The sequence below is a fragment of the Phaenicophaeus curvirostris genome, chromosome 7 (genome assembly GCF_032191515.1).
Source record: "Phaenicophaeus curvirostris isolate KB17595 chromosome 7, BPBGC_Pcur_1.0, whole genome shotgun sequence".
NCBI classification, from domain to species: Eukaryota; Metazoa; Chordata; class Aves; order Cuculiformes; family Cuculidae; genus Phaenicophaeus; species Phaenicophaeus curvirostris.
The window spans coordinates 31,606,656-31,624,620 of record NC_091398.1 but is presented as its reverse complement, the minus strand read 5'-3'; the positions used below and the strand labels follow the sequence as shown (position 1 = coordinate 31,624,620).

Sequence of the window (17,965 nt, the reverse complement as noted above, 5' to 3'; positions counted from 1 at the left end):
TTGTGACACTCCTGCCTCTGTAAGTCGCCAGCTAGACATCTGTCTCTGTGCCACCCCCTTCAACGCAGCAGGCACCCCTCATATCTCATGCTGACAGATCCCTTCCCAGAGCTGGAGGTCATGAGCATCAACTCATCGTTTCATATTCATTACAATTAGATGGGTCACTAATTACAGCACTGAGATTTCAGGCTTGAACACACATCTTTGAGTCGAATCCCTGCAGAACAGTTTACCCAGGCCAAGTCTTATCTCCTCTGTCCCCAGCAGAGGAGGGAAGGCTGAAAATCATTGCCACTGGATTCCAGCTCCCCTCACTCCAGGCAGACGCTAAAGACCAGAACTCCCTGTGGGCAGGTGGGGCATCATCCCATAAGGGAGCTCAGCTTCCTCCAGCTGACCTTACTGAGCCCCTGAGAAGCAGTGCTGCAAGCAGGATGCAGAAACTGAACCAGTGCCAACACAGTTTCATTTCCCAGATGTGATGCTTATGATTAGACAGCTTAATCAAGTGCAAAAAGTCTGTAATGCCTTCAGCCATCAGTGGGAGTCCTGGCTGAGGACCGGTTGTATGATTTTAATGTCTTGGTTCACCTGGCACAGCTCCACATCTGGCTGCCTGTGTGCTCCCACCTGGCACAGCTCCACATGGCTATTCCTGTGTGCTCCCAGCCCCCATCAAGGGACCCCGTACAGGAAAATTCCAGGGTGTTAAGGTCAGACACCTTACCTTGAACCTTGATGGTTGCAGAGGTTGATGCGGTTCCATGTTCATTGGTTGCCACACAGGTGTAAATGCCGCTGTCCTGAGGCATCAGGTTGCAGATCTTCAAAGTGAGCTCCCCAGAGTCACTGTGGGTGCAGGAAACCCTGATTATAAAGCGCTGCTTCACTTGCTAATGCTTTTCATACCAGTTCCTGCCCTGCCTAATTATGAACACAAATGCATACAAATCCTATTAGCTCACTTGGAGGAACATCCCTCCAGCAATTTGGTACCCAAATACAACCCCTCCACATGTCAAGATTAGGTCGTTAATGAAACCTCTGTGCAGATTGCCTGCCAACATTATCTATTTCTCTGCTGTGGCCTCAGAGGAGATGCGGAAGGAACACTCAAGCAGAAAGCAAAGTCCAGGAGCTGAACATTTCCTGTGACTGTCCAGAACTGGATGCTTAGACTCCATATGTCAGGAAAGATTTCCCCAGGCACATCTTTTCTGTCTCGGAAGATGCTGAGCTGCTATGTCTCTTCAGTTAAATCCAACACAGGCCAGACAAATTTGGCTTCCCACAGATGCACAAGACAGTCACACAGTGCAGTGTGCCTGACGTTTCTGGGAAGATTCAGACCCCTGGAGCATGTGCCGTTGATCTAATGTGGCTGCCAGGCCCCTGGTGAGAAGGATGGACATCTCACAACAGCTAGGGATAAGGAACACCAGCACCAAGCTCGTGAGAGACACTTGATCTCTGGGACAATCTGAGCAAGTAAACAGCTATATAGAGCCTAATGAATTTATAGCAGGTCTGTACATAGTTGCTTTGCTTTGCACATTGCAGTCTTCAATATGCAGTGGAAGAGAGCTTGCCTGAATTAAAGGATTTTGCTTGTGTAACTGTTTTAGCTGTATGGGAGACTCAGAGCCAATAAGACATTCCTTTGATGGCAAAAACTAGACTGGTTCTTGAATACACAATCTATCGGAAACTGCAGAAGAACATGGTTGCCAGTAAAACTGCCTGGATGCTGTGGTTTTGCTAGTCTGACTATGCTGGTTTAAAACAGGACAGAAATATCCCCTTCCCCCACAGTCCAGATATTCGTGCCAGAAAGATTTCTAAGACAGTCACTGGTCTGCTGGGCCTCTCCTTGGCAGACAGTGTCTTCACTGGAAAACAAACACAAGTAACAAGACGATAGAAGCGCTGATAGTGCGCAGGGAGCCAATGCACAGGCAAAAGACTGTGATGGAAAACAGAACCCTCTATGGAAATATCTCCCCGTCCCAACCCTAGCCAGAAGCCTGAAGAGGAGGCACTAGCAATCTACTGAGTAGTGTCTAAAAAGACAATTTCGGGTGCTCTGAGGTGGCTGCACAAGGTGGCTTCCTTCTCTGAAGGAAGTTCTTGATCAGACTTGTTTTGTTAATTGAACACGTAAAATCCCATCTCTCCTAGTGTTCATTTTTCACTTCCAGTGACTTTGTACTCCCTAGATTCATCTCAGCCTGAGCCAGAAGTGCTGAAAAGTCTGAATGAAAGATTGCCTCCCAGAGATTTTGACTGCAGTTTGGCCCAAATCACTTATATAAGCTGCAGAGGAGCATCCAGCAGCAAGCTGCTATCTGACCTGAATTAAACTCCAGATCTTTTTGGATCTTCCCAGTGCTTTTTGTAAAGATGGTTTTCCTTCCCCCCAGCTGAGCTGGGAACATCATGACAAGCATCCTTCTGTTCAAGCACAGCCAGATGTAGCCTTCCCAGGAGCACATGTAGGTTTTTTTTAGGAACAGCTGAAGAAAGGCTCAGGAAACCACAGGAGTTACCACCTCTGCCCATGAAAGGATAAAATGCCCAATGAAAGATGGTTATTACAAGCCAGTGACGGTTTGCTCAGCTCAGCTCATGTTCCTATTGAAGATGAGCATGGCATCAAAATCAAGCAGAGAAGCCCCAGCAACACAGAGGCAGTATTAGCCAAGCAAATATGTTGGGAATATTACTTGCTTCTGACTTGTAGCTGGTTTAGGAGGTCAAGCAGAGAAAGCTCACATCTGCCAGCAGCGCAGTCTGTGCTTGGGCAACTATAGACCTCCCTGAACCCCAAACTATGACCCTTTTTAGCTGAAGTGAGGTGCAGCGATGTGCCAATACACCATGCCAGACTAAATTAGTTGCATTTATGATAAGCCTTGTAGCCTGCTTGATGCCATATTTGAGGGCAACACGATCATCACGACCAGCTATACTGGGATCCAAAGGTAGGACCTTACCAGGATGACACTGTATAAGTGGCTGTGCTGTTGTCATTGTCAAGAATGTTTTGATCTGGTCCTTTCCAGGTTATTGTTGGTTTGGGCCGTCCACAGACTTTGCATTGCAGCATCACTGTGTCGCCAAGCAGGCAGGTGATGTCCACTAATGGCACAAGAAACTCTGGAGCCACTGGAAAAAAACATGGGGACACAAACATGACATCTTCTTTTAAGCTGCAGGTGAGGATGGTTCCCATACAATTCAAGAGAATACGCTATAGGACCAAGTATGGGATCTGGGTCCCAAAGAGCTGAGGGTCCTGGGATTGTGTTATCAGAACTCCCCCTTCACTAGAAACTGGCTGCTGACAGCTCAGCAAAGGAGTTTAGTGGGGACTGCCTGCCCCCAGGCCTGTGCTCAGGCAGGAGGGTGAGATTTTGTGAAGACAGGTTTGGAGGATTCAGCCTCGCCTGCGGACCCCAGGCTGTCTGAGTGGAGCAGCTAGCAGTAGGATCACTTTCCCTGGGGAGCACACCAGCCCCTGCCAAGTGGCTTTTGCTGTAAATGCTGGTGGGTGTGGAGCATGCTGTTGCACCGGAGTAAATCACAGCTGCTGGCTTGCCCCTCTGTGCCAGTCAGTGCGCAGCTGTCCTTAACTCACCTTCTTGAATGAAATTGGGGTTGATTATCTGAAAAATACAAAGAAATAAAAGCATTTATTTTTCTGGACAGTGACAAAGAGACATCTGGTTTCACAAGGTACAGTGGTGAACCCGACCAGAACCACAGAAGCACTGACCAGTGGCTGCAAGCAACCTCTAAAAACTGGCAGACGCATCAAGCTTTAGTGACAACTGAACAAGCCCGTGCACAGCTGGGAAAGTAAACAAAAACTACAGCTTCTTGAACTCCAATAAAGCATCACAGGTAACAGGCACAACACTGAGGCTGAGGAAAGTGGACGTGCTTTCTCTTTGCTTGTGTGATAGCGTTCAAACCAATAAGTCTGTTCTTCCTGGAGGTGGTTTGTGCTCCCCTGTGCACAACTCCCAACCCATGTCACACAGCCCCTGCAGTCACCATGCACCTGGGGCATCTCACCAGTGCTCTGGCCACTAACCAGCTTTGGGGAGATGCCTTTTAACTTCTGCTCAGCTTCAGGAAAAAAAAAAGGTAAAACACTAAACCAGAAATATTGGCTTCTTTTTGCTTACTGACAAGTATCAGTCCTGCAACAACTCTCAATCTACCATGATGAATGAAGTTTCATTCATTTCATTGGACTGCTGGAAACTTACCAGCTTGAACCTAGGTTTCCATAACCGAGAGTTATTTTATCTAACCAGTCAGCAAATACTTGAAAAGGTACTGTCTTGCTGTGTCCTAAATATGCCAATTGCCTCATGTAAACTTTGGAAGGGAATAGCAGGCAACGCCAGTAAGTTCTCACACGTGGCATCAACCCTAACTACATACTGGTGTATAATGGTGCAGTTTCTATATAATAAATAAATAAATAAGGTTTTAATAAATAATCTCATAAGGCTTTGTTATCCAAATTCAAAGTAATAATTTGATATCAAACACCATAAACATCAGTGTGGTTTATCTTGCCTTATGTACCTTTGTTAGTATCTATTTCAGAGGTATTTTGGAAGATGCCATTGAAGCAGTGACCTAATTTGTGGTCTGCCAAAAGTTGATAGTTTTTGCAGTGGCTCGGAAACCAGGCCACAAAGCAGAAGCAATAAACCTTCAAAAGGATATAAATACATCTTCAAGATTTGTATTTATATTTTGGCTTTATAAATAGTTTTCCAAGGTGAATGGCTCAGGGTGCCATTGAAGGAGGCACTCGAGCATATTCTGGTTTCTTACCCCTTCTTCAGAGCCCCAGGCAAACCTCTGGTACCAGCACTGAGATCTCATGCTCTGTTTGCCACCAAAAAGGCCAAACAATCCAGGCACAAGTTGGACTCACCACTCACAAACGTTCATTTTTTCCACATAGAAACACCTTACATCAACAAACTCCTTACCACCCGAGACTATCCTTTGTCCTAGCAATAGGCAGAATTTGATCCTTCAAGATATATCTATGGAGAACACAATGTTCACGGTACTGGCTGAAAGAATGGGTCAATGCTTTACACTGGATGTTTTACACTGGAGCTTCAGAAATGAGTAGGGGCTGCTGCTTGTGGGCAAAACATGTTTCAGTCCCTACCATGTAGTCAGTCAGTCCTAAAGGTCTGTACCTGCTGGGTGAACATGTGATGGTTTGGACTCTCAGATGCTCTCAAGAGTCCTGAGATTTCAAACATCTCGTTTCCAGCATCCAGGAAGGAGTCAACCTCTGCTTGCATCCCTGGAGAGCACTCTTCGAGAACTGTTAGTATATTCATGGCTTCTTTTTCTTTTTTTCTAAAGCCATGTTGGGAGGTGCCTCTGTGGTGGGGAGAGGGCAGATCTCACCAGCCCTGCAAAGGCACGACTTGGCTCAGCAGGCAAAAGCCTGAGTGGATGAAGGAGCCATCTGGGCTCGTTGAGTCCTGTGTTGGTTCTTCCTTCTCTGGGCTGCACCTCCCAGCCCTGGTTTCACTGAGAAGCACAAAGCCCCATCTGAAGGGTGCAGCTGGGCACCAGCATCAGGATGTGGACCTCCAGCCAAATGTGCTGGGAGCCTCTGAGAGCGTGAAGAGCACAGAGGCAGCATTTGCTGCTTCTCAGGGTCCAGGCCCACATATCCCAGGAAGAAATTGGGCACAAGAAGGTGCTGGTTCAAGAAGAACATCTTCTCTCCTACCTGTGCATGTGGAAAATGAGGGATGAATCTTCATGATTAAGTTGTATTGCTCACACAGCATAGCAAAGGAAGAAAAAGCTGTTCTGTGGATAGTCATCACTTGCCACTTTACACCCAGTGAGACCATCTATTTATCAGCTTGGTAACCCAAGGCATCAGCTCATTTCCACATACATCTTAATTTCTGTGGTTTTTGGCTTACTGGAATACACATATATCCTCCAAAGCTCTCCCCTTCCTTCCCTGCAGCATGCACTAAATTCCCTTATTATTCACTGATTTCTGTCCTTGTAGGATTAGAGATCAGGAGAAAGAAACACTCCTAACTCTTGATATTAATTATATTACTCTAAAGGATTCATTAGAAGATGCAGCTACAATGATGAATGTAATGGATACATCTATAAATAAATAATGCCACATCCCTAATGACTTCCAAGGCACAATCATTTATAATAATTGCTTCACCAATGTTTTTGCACTGCCTTACCATGGGAATATCAGAAAGAAAATTGCCACTGCTAAGTAACATAGGAAGAGTCTGAAATTCACATTTCCTTTGCCAAAATTTCATCTGTTAACAGAATTTTACCTAACAACACCCCTCCTAGCCATGTCACAGCTTTCGCTTGTTGTAAGTTTACACATAAATAAAAGCCTATTTGCAAAAGCATTTTTAAGTGCTTCCAAAGTGATTTAATACATCACTTAATTAGGGAATAGGATTTGGTCTGCTTTGAAGGAAGGGGTCAAATGATGAAGTAAGAGGGGCAGCAACAGGTTCACAGCCAGATCTACAGCCAGAAGCCAGCTCTGCAAGCTCATGCGTCCTCTTCCAGCCCCCAGAGGTTTGCTGCCTCTCTCTGCAGGTTTCCAGGCTATGGGCGGATGGCTGGAGATGACAGACTCTGTAGAGTCCTAGATTAAGTGCAAGACCTTGGGAGATGATTTCATTTGCCAAATAGGCTTTTAATCCCCATGGGTGGAGAGGAAGGCTCCAGAGTGTAGCCCCACTGCCCTTGGAGGATGGGAGCTCACGAACCGCTTGTCTGCACAGCCTTCCTCTGGTGCTGGTCTCCGTTATGGATGGACTTGCCAAGCATGTCCCAGAGCCTCTTTAAAATGATGGTGTGTGCAAAAAAAAAACTGGTAAAGCTGTCAAAATCCATGCAAGTAACTCTTACCAGTTCTCTTTCTCAGGGCTTTTACAGAGAGATGAAAACTGGACTGTGCTGTTCTGGAGAGCAGATATCGCTGCCAGTGAGGAGTCCAGGACAGGCTGTGGGCGAGCAGGGTGAGGTGCCATGCACCGAAATGGGCATTATGGGCAGTAGGGGTGTTATTTTCCAGCAGCCGTGGAGGCTCAGGGGCCAGCAAGCTGCACCCATGGCACACAGTGATGCCAGAGACGATCACACAGGCAACACAGTGGGCTCCAAATACAAAGAAGAAAAGGAAGTGAAAGGCTGCACTCTCCAGCTTATTTTTCCCTATGTTAAGGTCTCTGCTAACCCTAGGGAGCTTCCACACAAGCCAAAGAGAAGCAGTGATGTTTGTTGGGGTGATGCAGGAGTCCTGGTTTCTGCACGTCACTCCCTCAGAATGCTTCATACTGCTTTAAGATCAGCAGGTGGAAAAAAAAATCCCTGCTGGTTATGGACCTTTCCTGTTCTTCTGTCTGAAAAGCAATGTGACCTGGGTCCTCACACTGACAAGAGCTCCCTGGAGAAATCCCAGCAACCACTACCTGTGCCACTGCAGCTGCCAGTCTGGTCTGCAAGAAAACAAAACTCATGGGGATGGAGCTACCCGACACAAAAACTTCTCACACCATCTTCAACGTCAGCTGGTTCACACCAGGCAAACACAAACCCTGAAGGATGATACTCGGTCACTCCTCAGGTAAGAAACACAGCAAGCTGGTTTGTTTTTTTTCATTGGATGAAAAAAATACCTGTAGCCTGGTTCAAGGTGGGTGAAAACTCATAACGCTCACTCTGTGGCCAAGAGAGTTTCTTTTTCAAATACAATGATGGTTGAAAATGGAAACCCCACACTATGTGACAAAGGCAGACCATGAAATGGCCTCTCCTTGAGTGATGTGGGGTCTAATACTGATGAGGCAAAGATGGGGAGCTGGAAGACAGGGGGTGAGATAAAGAGATGGGGCCTTGAGCAGCCTGGTCTGGTAGGAGATGCCATGGCAGGGGGTTGGAAATGGATGATATTTAAGGTCCTTTCCAACCAAAACCATTGATTCTATGGTTCTGTGATGGGTCAGGGTTATTCAATAAAAAAGGCAGAAAAAGACTTTGCTTCTCCCTCCTCCAGCCTGTGCTGTTTCAAACCACGAAAGGCACACAAGGGGCGTACTTAAATGCCTTTAGGAACATGCAGGGATCTAAGGGACGTGGATCTAAGCAACTTAAGTGTAACTCAGTGTAACAGCCAAGCTTTAGAAAAGCAGCGTGGGTGCTGCATCAGCAACTCAGCATTCTGCAGTACTGGGATACTTTTCTCCTGCTTTGTTAAACTCACGTTATAAAGATAGAAAGGTATCTACAGTGGCAGTAGCAGCAAAGTCCATTTGCAAAGTAACTCCAACCACCTTAATTCTTAGCAAGAGCTTATCTTTCCTTTGTGCACACATGCTGTATCTGGTGGGGAGTGAGAAACCATCCTGCAGGAAACAGCTGGCCCTGAACCGCTCTGCAAGTGCAGCTCTGGCTGCCTGCAGGGGCTTCTTGCCTTGGTCAGGGTCTGCTTCTCTGCTGCAGTGATGACCTCCCTGTGCCTAACCCACCTCCCTGGAGGGTGCATGAACCCAGTCCAGGCACATGCGATGCACAGAAGGGCTCAGTGGTTGCCCAGATTTTTCCAACGCCACATTTCAGTCCCATTTTAAGGGAGTGCATCAAAAACAGGAGTGAGAATATTTTTCCCTCAAAGCATAAGGCTAAGCTGCAAACCAAGCCCTCTGTAACACAATCCATGCTTTATCTAAACAGTAGAGGGCATGTTTACTCCAAGACTAGCAGCTCAGCATTTCATAAACACGTCGTGGCACTCCTTGTTCACCGAGTTAAAATGAAATATTGCCACATTTGCACACGCTGGTAGCAGAGTCAGCAGCATGTTCCTTGATCCCTCACTCAAAAAAACAAAAAAAAAAAGGAAAAATATTAATGATTCTCAGGAAAAAAAGAGATTAGTCACAGAGAAATTAAGCCAACTCTAATTTGTAGGAAAAGATCTATCAACTCCTCTCTGACTAGGTCAACTTTTACTTTGAGAGTCTTGGGGGAAGAAGCTCACAGTGTCACTGCCCCTCCCCCCCAAAATTAACAAGGGGAATTTCTTGATAAAAGGAGCAAATAAGGATCCTACTACACACAGACAGATGCTACCAAAGGGAAAATATAATTTAAACGGGAAGAATGGTAATTGACGAGGCATCCCACATGCCTTCTGGTGCCCAGCATGGATGGGCTCAGCTGCCTTTGAGACTGACGGAGAAGCCACAAGGAATGGTGATTGTTGTACCTGCATCCATGCAAAGCAGAAGTCCTCTTGCACCATCACACTCTTGCTGCGAGGCCCTATTGGCTGGTGGGCTTCACTAAGTGTAGCTGCGGGATGCCTCTGGTACTCCAGGCACTCTGCTGTAGCAATCTACTCCCTTCCTGCAGATAAAGTAGGTCACTTCTTCCTCTTCCAAAACTAAACCACAGTGCCTGCACTGCCAGCTCAGACTGCATCACACCTGATGAGACACTTTCCTGGTCAGTCTCAGCAATCCGTGGCGACTCAGGGCAGCGGAACAGCACTATCACCCATGGAAACCTCCCCAGGGAAATAGGAGGTTCTCAGGACTGTACTCATTCATATTGTGATAACAGGCCAGGAGAGGCTATCTTACCAGTACTATACGGGCTCTTGCAAAGAGAGTATGTTAAATCTGCTCAGGAGATGGGCAACACAAGGCAGGGGGTGAAGGCATTTGCCTAAAGCACTTGGGAATTCTTGGCCTGTGCTAAGCGTTGACTCGGAGCCAACGCTGCAGCCACCAAGACATTACTTACTCAACCACTTGGCTGTGGGGGTGCTAACAAAATATTCCTCCCTACAGGATGTTTCCTAGTGCTTATCTTGCTCTAAGTGTCTCTGAGTAGTTCTTAACATGCTAAAATGTCATAGCTGAAAAAAATAGATTATGAAGACGAACTTACGTTCCTTGGCAATAGCCCAGCACATTAATCTGATGATGGCACTTCCACTGACTTGGGGTGGGCCTGGACTTCATCTCTCCATTGCACAACTAAGAAACTAGAAAAAAACACTAGGCACTTGGTGACAGTTGTGTGTTGGCAGGATTACTTGTAACACACTGCAGTTGGAGCCATGCTGTGAGAAACAAGACAGCTGGACCCACATCAGATCCATAGATGTGGGGCCCACCCCAAAGCCTGGAAGAGCTGCTGCTGAATTTAGTGAGGTTTAGCTCAGTCAGATCTTCTGACTGCTGGACGGACAAGAGAGGTAGTCCAATTGTTTTTGCACAGCTGACTTATGACCCCTTCAGTAATATTGAAACCTCATGAGACATTATGACACAGAATTGCAGGACAATTAGTTGTGTCATTGTCCAGGACCCAAGACTTGGGTGTGGACGATATTTACTGATTCGGGAGGGCATACACCTTCTTCCCAGAAGCAGAGCTGCCTGTCCCTGTGCAATGATTTACAGACATGTGGAAAGGGAGTCTCAGTCTTTCTTAAATATAGGTTACTTCTATGCCTCATGTGGCTACATATGCTCCTTAAGTGCCTTCTTGCACACTCACATGCCTAACAGGAGAGTTTGCACCTTCTGTTTTGTCCAATTACAGCTCAAAGCAGTGAACTACGGTGAGGGTGGTGAAGCGCTGGAACAAGTTGCCCAGACAACTCGGGGATGCCTCATCCCTGGAGGCGATCAAGACCAGGTTGGATTGGGCTACAGTGGAAGGTGTCCCTGCCAGTGGCAGAGGGGGTGGAATTGCATGATGTTTAAGGTCCTTTCTAATCCAAACCATTCTAAACAGCCACAAAGAGATACTATTTCTAGTCAGAGTTACAATGTTCTCCAGGGCCAGCTCTCCATGTCCCTATGCAGGCAAAAACACAGTAAAGGCATTTTAACTCTTTTAAATAGTCACTCAGAATTTTAGTTTCCTCTCTCACTATGTATGTTCTCCACATTTCTTTCTAAGTTACCCTTTCAAACAAAACAAAGGCAAAGTGCTTCAGAAACCTGGAATCTACTGAACAGATACAAGGTATTTTATAAACAGCAAGCAAAGCAAGATCTGAAAGATCATGGTAGCTGTGACACATCATGGATACTATGACCAGCTTACCAACTTTTTGTGCAGTGAGTAGCTGGAGATAAATGTTACTGACATGTACAAGTAATTAATAGGGCTGCTTTGCATTTGGAACCTGCTCTCTCTATTCTAGGACTGGGTGCATATTCTCGTTCATGATGGGAGGAAAAGGGATGTCAGGGGTGACAGTTCTGTAAGAGAAGACAGGTGACTTGCCCTGTTATTACCTGGCTGTAATAATACCTACCAACGACTCCTCCTTAATGACACAGGAAGAGGCCTCGTGCACTTCTGAATGCTGATGGCCAGGACACAGCCCTCCTACCAGCATTCCCAGTAACTACAAAATGCATCACAAGCTGAGCTAGGTGAGAGAAGGTTTTCCCCCTCTTTGGGCAGCCAGTCATGCTGTCTCCAGCTCACCTTACCAGTGGCTACACTGGTACGTACCATGTAGAGCAGGGAAAGGAGAAACAGATGACATGCTGATTTTCAGTGCACACACAAGATGGGGTGGGGGGGGTATCATGGCTGTTTAATAGTTACTTAAGCCTAGGACACAAAGACAAAAAAAGATCAATGAAGCCCTCAATCAATCTCTTGTGGTGGAATAAGCTTGCTTACCTTTGTTTTAATGAGAAAAGACTTTAGCACCCAAGGCCTTAATATAGCTCATTTCTCAACTCATTTAAAAAGGTGCATGAAGTCATTTATAATACAGGGAAAGAAAGAACAACTTTGGCTTTCAGTAGTGAACAGCCCCGACCTTTACAGACTTCCCCATGGCCACTTCTAGGGCCGTTTCCCTTGGGAGCATTTCAGCAACCTGCCCTTGCTCTGCTCCCTCTGGATGATTTTGCTTGGTTTATACTGAGTATCAGCAATCCCTTCCCCAAAAATACTTCTCAGCCAGACCAGCGAGCAGACTGTTCTCACTCCAGGCTGCAGATGTACTAAAACCAGCACAAAGTGAGGGCTGTGATGCTCCTTGCAGGGCAGTGTCACCTTCAGTTTGCATAAGTCACTCCCCAAATTGCACTAATTTTTCTATCCCTATGCCATTTTCAACATATGCCCAGCCTCAAAGAGCTGTGCTCAGAAGCAGATTTGAGCTTTTCAAGCTATGAGGAATATTGTGGTTCATGAGGTGCCATTGTCATCTCCAGTAAATGACCTAGAGATATAGGACCAGGTTTCTGAGTGTAAATCAAGTCACATACCAGGCACATAGTTACTTCCACAACAGTAGATTCATGCCACACCCAAGACTTAGCACCTTTTGGTTTAACTAGAAAAGGTCTTACCACCTGAACTGAGGAGCTGGCAAGAACAACAAACTACTAAAAAAACTCAATCAAACAAAAACAATCATGTGGAACATGGTAGAGCTGACTAGAAATGCCGACAGTTTAAGGACTCCACTGACTATTTTAAAACATCTTTTTCCTCCTACTGAGTAAAGTCAATACAGAGAAATCCTCTGCAAAAGGAATAGTGATTCTCATCAGTTCTGTACATTGCCCCTGGATTTCAGCCACCTTTTACCCCACAGGGCAGTTTCCAACGATCTCAGGTTTACGACCTACATGCACTGCCTTGTAACAAATACATCTAGTTAGTACCTGTGATTGGCAAAATGCTGTTTGAAAATGCAAACACACTCCTGAGAATAATGCGGCATTAGCACCATTTAGTCTCCAGGCTGTCAGCTGGGTCAAAAGTGCTCCTTTAGCACATAGCCCCTTCTCAAAGATGTGTTTAACTGTGCCAACACAATTAAAATAAAGGACAGCCTTCACGTTAATTGCTGAGGTGGTGAATCTCAATACACTTCACCCTCTTTTTCCCCCTAGGCAGAAGATCAGTTTTCTTTTGCTGGATGTTTATAGCGCAGCCCGACTAATGTCACCTTGGAGGTGTCCTAGGACACAGAGATACCCCTGTTCCTCAATGACCTGACCTGTCATCTCTACAAAATCACTTATATCTCTCTGAACCTTGTACTTTCTTGTTCAGGAAGCTCTTTCAGCCTTGGTACAAAGTATACAAATGCTTGGTGTGGTCACTATACACATTAAATAAGAGTCCTGCAAGATATTAATTAAGGAGAACCAGATACGCAATTTATGATTTCGAGCTCCTTTGAGCCCTCTTGGCATGTCTTGGCAATCAACTTGAATTGGTGGCTTCACACTAGAAAAACAGTAGCATTATTTATCATAAATTGGGTTCATCTATCTGCACCAGCCTTGCCTGTGATACATCGACGTAACCAATTTTACCATTCTCTCCAGTACCTTTATAGAAATGCAAATTCTCATTCTGCTAGGAGAAAAAAGAAATGCTGTCTTTTCTGATTTAGATAATTTAAAGCACTATTTGTGGTACAACATTTGCTCCAATGATTTATAACAGAAGCCTGACTAGCAGCTCAGCATGTGTTGCCAGGACAAGGAGTGTTTTTAATATAGAAAGCGGCTACATTTATCAGCAGCTGACATGCATGTGTTATCGTTTCTTTGAATGAGGTCCCAGGTGGGAAACAGTGACTGAGGGTAGCTGCGTGAACCTCCAGCTCAGCAGGAGCTTGTTCCTCAGCTTCCTCCTCAGCTCCCATCACACAGGCAGCTCAAACTCCACTTTACCACTTGGCAAAACCAGAACTGGTGCTTTATGTGACTCACACTTAATAGGCACCTATATCCACGAGTGATAAACCCACCAGCTCCCCTTTCAGCACAGGCATTTCAAAACAGGCACACGGTCTTGGAAAAAAAAAACATAGTCACAAGGATGATTGTCTCTACCTCCATGCTAGTATTGGGGTCAAGGTCATCACACTCTGATTCCTCTGAGCTGTTTGTCTCCTTGTTTGGCAGCATGAATAGGAAGAAAGAGAACAAGAGATTAGAAGAGAGATTGGTTAGTCAGGGCAGAGCAGCACGGAAATGGGTAACAGTACAGAAAACGCTCTAAAAAAAGCAAACAAAACCCAAACTACCAACAAAACAGGGGAAGCAAAGGCAAAGGCATGCTTGTGCCAAGAAGAGGCAGTGATTCTGTAAGTCATTCGGGTAGTAAACACAGCAAGGAAGCAACAGGAGGAAGAACTGTGGCCACCATGCTGGAGCAACTGCTTCCCCCGGGCCCAGTCCCTCCCAGCTGCTCACAGGGCCGCAGGGCTCACAGGGGGTGCCAGGGGCGCCTGGGTCGCAGTGGCAGGGATCCTCCCTTTGCACATGCCACAGCTATTTCACTAGGCTTACAAGATGGAAAGCCTCTGCAAAGGAAAACACTTAATCATTGGCTCTCTTGGAGAGGGGTGGATCCAAAGGACATGCTCAAGTGCTTTCCTGAATCAAGACTAGGCTTTGGTTGTGTCAAAATCACAAGTGTTTGCTTGCCTCTGTCGGAAGGGAAAGCCCCAGATTAATCCCGAGCAGGCCTCGTGGTCGGTTTATAGGGATGGATCCTCTGAGTTGGAGCACAGTAGTCAGCCACCCAGAGCAGAAGATGGAGCTTAACCCCACAGTGCTCAACCTTTTCCACACTGGGAGATCTCAGAGAGAGACAGACACAGACACACACACACACAGACACACACGAAACCCTCTCCTGGCAAGACCGAGTCAGCACCTCCTCCCTGTCTGATAATATGGAAAGAAAAAGGTCATTGAGACCATCTCCCCAGACCAAAAATATTAAGCATCTCAAGACTGATAACCCCTTATCTTAAGAGGTGGTGAAAACGCATTGACTTCAGTAAGGCCATTGGTTCACCCAGTGGTTTTCTTACCACTGCAGCTGCTCTGATGGAGCTGCAGGCTGGGCTAGGTTAGAGGTCAGTAAATCACTATTGTCCCAATTTTAAGAACAGTTATTTAACCTTATATATGGGCTTTTTTTTTTTTTTAAATGAGGATTACTTACTTGCATGTGGGATGCCAGGAAAAAGAAAATGAAAAACAAAGGCTGCATTTTATCTTGCATGCAAAAATCCTGCTAAAATGGATACTACAAAAAAAAAAAAGGAAAAAAAAAAGATAACTAAAGTGGAAAAAAAAACCAAAAACCAAACCCAAAATCACCACCCCCTCCCTCTCTTAGGAGAGGATGCTACAGGGGGTGAAAAGGATGGGAAGCAGGAGAGCAGCACACAGCTTTCAGATGGCCTTACTCACTTTAACAGAGACTTTGTTCCCCAGAATATCCTTGGATTTACATGGCCCATTGGCTTCATTTTTGCCACTGCTCTCCTTTTCCGCCCGCTTTCTCATGCGCAGAGTATGCCATGAACATGACTTCCTGTTGTACCAAAAAACGCAGCAATCAAATGGCAAATCATAGCAGGAAGGAAGGATTTGGAAAAGGAAACCAGCATCCACATTTGCGATTATTGCAATTCCCTAGAAGATGAAAGCCACCGGCACTATGCCTGTCTCAATCTGAGCAATGAGAGTTGAAGTTAAAAACCAAACCAAACAGCTCCATAAAGCAGATGTTGTGCCACACTTGCTGTTTAAATGCATGGAGCAGAAAAAAAATGCCCATGATGGAAGCAGGCAACTAAAACTTGGTCATCTGGTTTCAAGGACTTTGTCTTGCATTGCCACATATCAAAATGTATTTTATTTTTTTGGCACACTTAAAAGGTCAATCCAGTCCTCAGTCTTGCTGGTTAAAAACAGTCAAACAAATGTAATTACAGTCTTAATAGATTACTCAGTAGAGCAAATGAAAAAAATTTAAGAAATTCAAGGAGTTGCTCCCTTCATGTCACTCAGAACACATATAACTCAACAAATAGGAGCTACATCATTAACTTTCCAAGAGAGAAGTCACTTCCAAGAATGCTGTGCCTCTCAAACCCAAGAATTTCCTATTTGATTTTGCCAATCTGTTTAGAGAGGATGCGTGGTTTTTGTTAGCAGCACAGCAGGCACACTTTCCAGCACAATTCTTACTCCTAATTACTGCTCCTATGACCTTACTCTTGGAAGAAAACAATAACAGATCATGTCACCCTTTGTTAAGAGCAATGCCGTGTTGACGACAGAAATTGCATATCAAAGCAGACGTAAATAATTAAGAAAAAACCATAACGGTTCTTAATATGGATTCAGTTTGATTTAAATAGTGGAGAGGTTGAGGGGGGGGTGGGACTTGGGAAGGGGTATGTTGCCCAAAGCAGAAAGCTCTTAAAACAGCAGTGTGATGAGCTGGGATCCAGGTTCAAAGCATCTGCCCACCTTTAAGTCATGCAAATTTGATTTGCATGTCTAAGCCCAATGTTTGGTGCATGTCATGTCTACAGTACCTTGACACATTTTACAAAGCAAGTTGCATGTAATCCAACGATCACCTGCGATGCCAATAAAACGCAGTATGTTAGCAAGGTAGGACTCAAAGGACGCCCCACACAGCCGACACTCCCCCACGAATGCTGCGCCTGCCTCCTAAGTATTCTTTTGTTATATTGCAGCAATTGATGGGAGCTGTACAATAGCTCAAATGAAAGAAAAAAGTAAACTAATGACTCCCAGCAGCTGGCTGCCACTGCCACAAGTCTAAACTGGGCCATAGCAATTTTATCATCAACTAGGATTAGTGTCTCCACTACAAACAGCTGGCAGAGGCAGTCACGTTTGAACACAAGGAGCACCAAAGCACCCTGCACATCTCAGTCAGACAGTAAGGGCTGTCTGATACTTGGGCGTTTCTGGAAGAGGCCCAAATGAGATGTGCAGGAAGTCATCCAACACTTCAGGATGGTTACATTTTTCTTTAAGATACGGTAAGAGCCAAGGACATGGCTGATGGACTCCCTGACTTATCGGTGAATAGTACATGGTGCCAATACTACTGGATCAATCACATGTTTTGTGTACAGTACTTGTCAACAGAAGAAAGAGTTTTATTACTTATACTAATTAGTCAATATGATCTGGCAGACTAGACAGGGCTGAAGATAACTCCTGTTCAAGGTTGGTTTTTACCCACAGGACTTCTATTATTCAAGCATCTTTTCAGTTTCAGGGTTGTTTTAGTTGATTTTGGAAATATAACTGAAGATTTAAATCACACTGCAGTGAGAAAGAGAGAAGTGCAATGGCATGTGTCTTTCAATTCTGGGATATGCCTTCCTCCCACAATTCATGCAACTACATAATTTGATGCAGAATTTGGCTGTACGGCTGCCATGAAATCAGAGTCTTCACCAGGAGACTGGTGCCATGGATGAATGTAAGGAGACGTGGTTTGCATATCGTTGTTAGAGAAGAACCAGGGAATGGCCATGGCAGATGTGCAAGAGACGTGCTAAGCAACTCCTCTGGCTTAACATGCAATTCATAGTAGCGTTCATTACTGACTGGCAGGTAAAGTCATCATTTCTCTTAAATGAAACTGCATCAAAGATGAAATTATTTTTAGTGAATCTGTCTCAAAATCTTTCCTTGTGTTCAATTCCACGTCTTGAGGTACGATGTAGCATCCATCATGCATTACCAGCTAGTCATTTTAGATGTTAAAAGAAATCAACAGGTATTACTGAAAAGAGGGTTGTACCTTTTGTATTTAATACCAAAAACCACTTTCTTGCATTAGTCATTTCAGACTGACACATTTCTAAAAATCAGAAAAGAAAAATATATATCCACACATTTGTTAAATAAACAACAAAATGTTATAAACAAAAAAAAACAAACAAAAAAGGGTCAAACTAGTTCTTTTACCTCATTAAAACATGCTCATGGTGAAAATTTATTTTACATATTTAAAATAGTACATTTAAAATTAGTTACATTACAGGTAC

The 17,965-nt window shown here is 44.9% G+C and overlaps 1 protein-coding gene across 12 annotated transcripts in view; it reads right to left on the bottom strand.

Annotated features, from left to right (window-relative positions):
- The window catches only part of KALRN (kalirin RhoGEF kinase), a 514,381-nt gene that overhangs the window by 14,043 nt on the left and 482,373 nt on the right, over positions 1-17,965 (bottom strand). For 8 of the 12 annotated variants that reach the window (XM_069861454.1, XM_069861453.1, XM_069861459.1 and 5 more), the window contains 5 exons: positions 15,333-15,456; positions 13,959-14,018; positions 3,641-3,668; positions 2,997-3,168; positions 731-852 (listed from right to left, as the gene is read on the bottom strand). In XM_069861454.1, the coding sequence (XP_069717555.1) occupies positions 731-852; positions 2,997-3,168; positions 3,641-3,668; positions 13,959-14,018; positions 15,333-15,456 (506 nt within the window). Of the gene's footprint in view, positions 1-730; positions 853-2,996; positions 3,169-3,640; positions 3,669-13,958; positions 14,019-15,138; positions 15,166-15,332; positions 15,457-16,361; positions 17,662-17,747; positions 17,779-17,965 lie in introns of those variants that run through there. The other 4 variants (XM_069861457.1, XM_069861461.1, XM_069861464.1 and 1 more) reach the window with 4 other exon arrangements.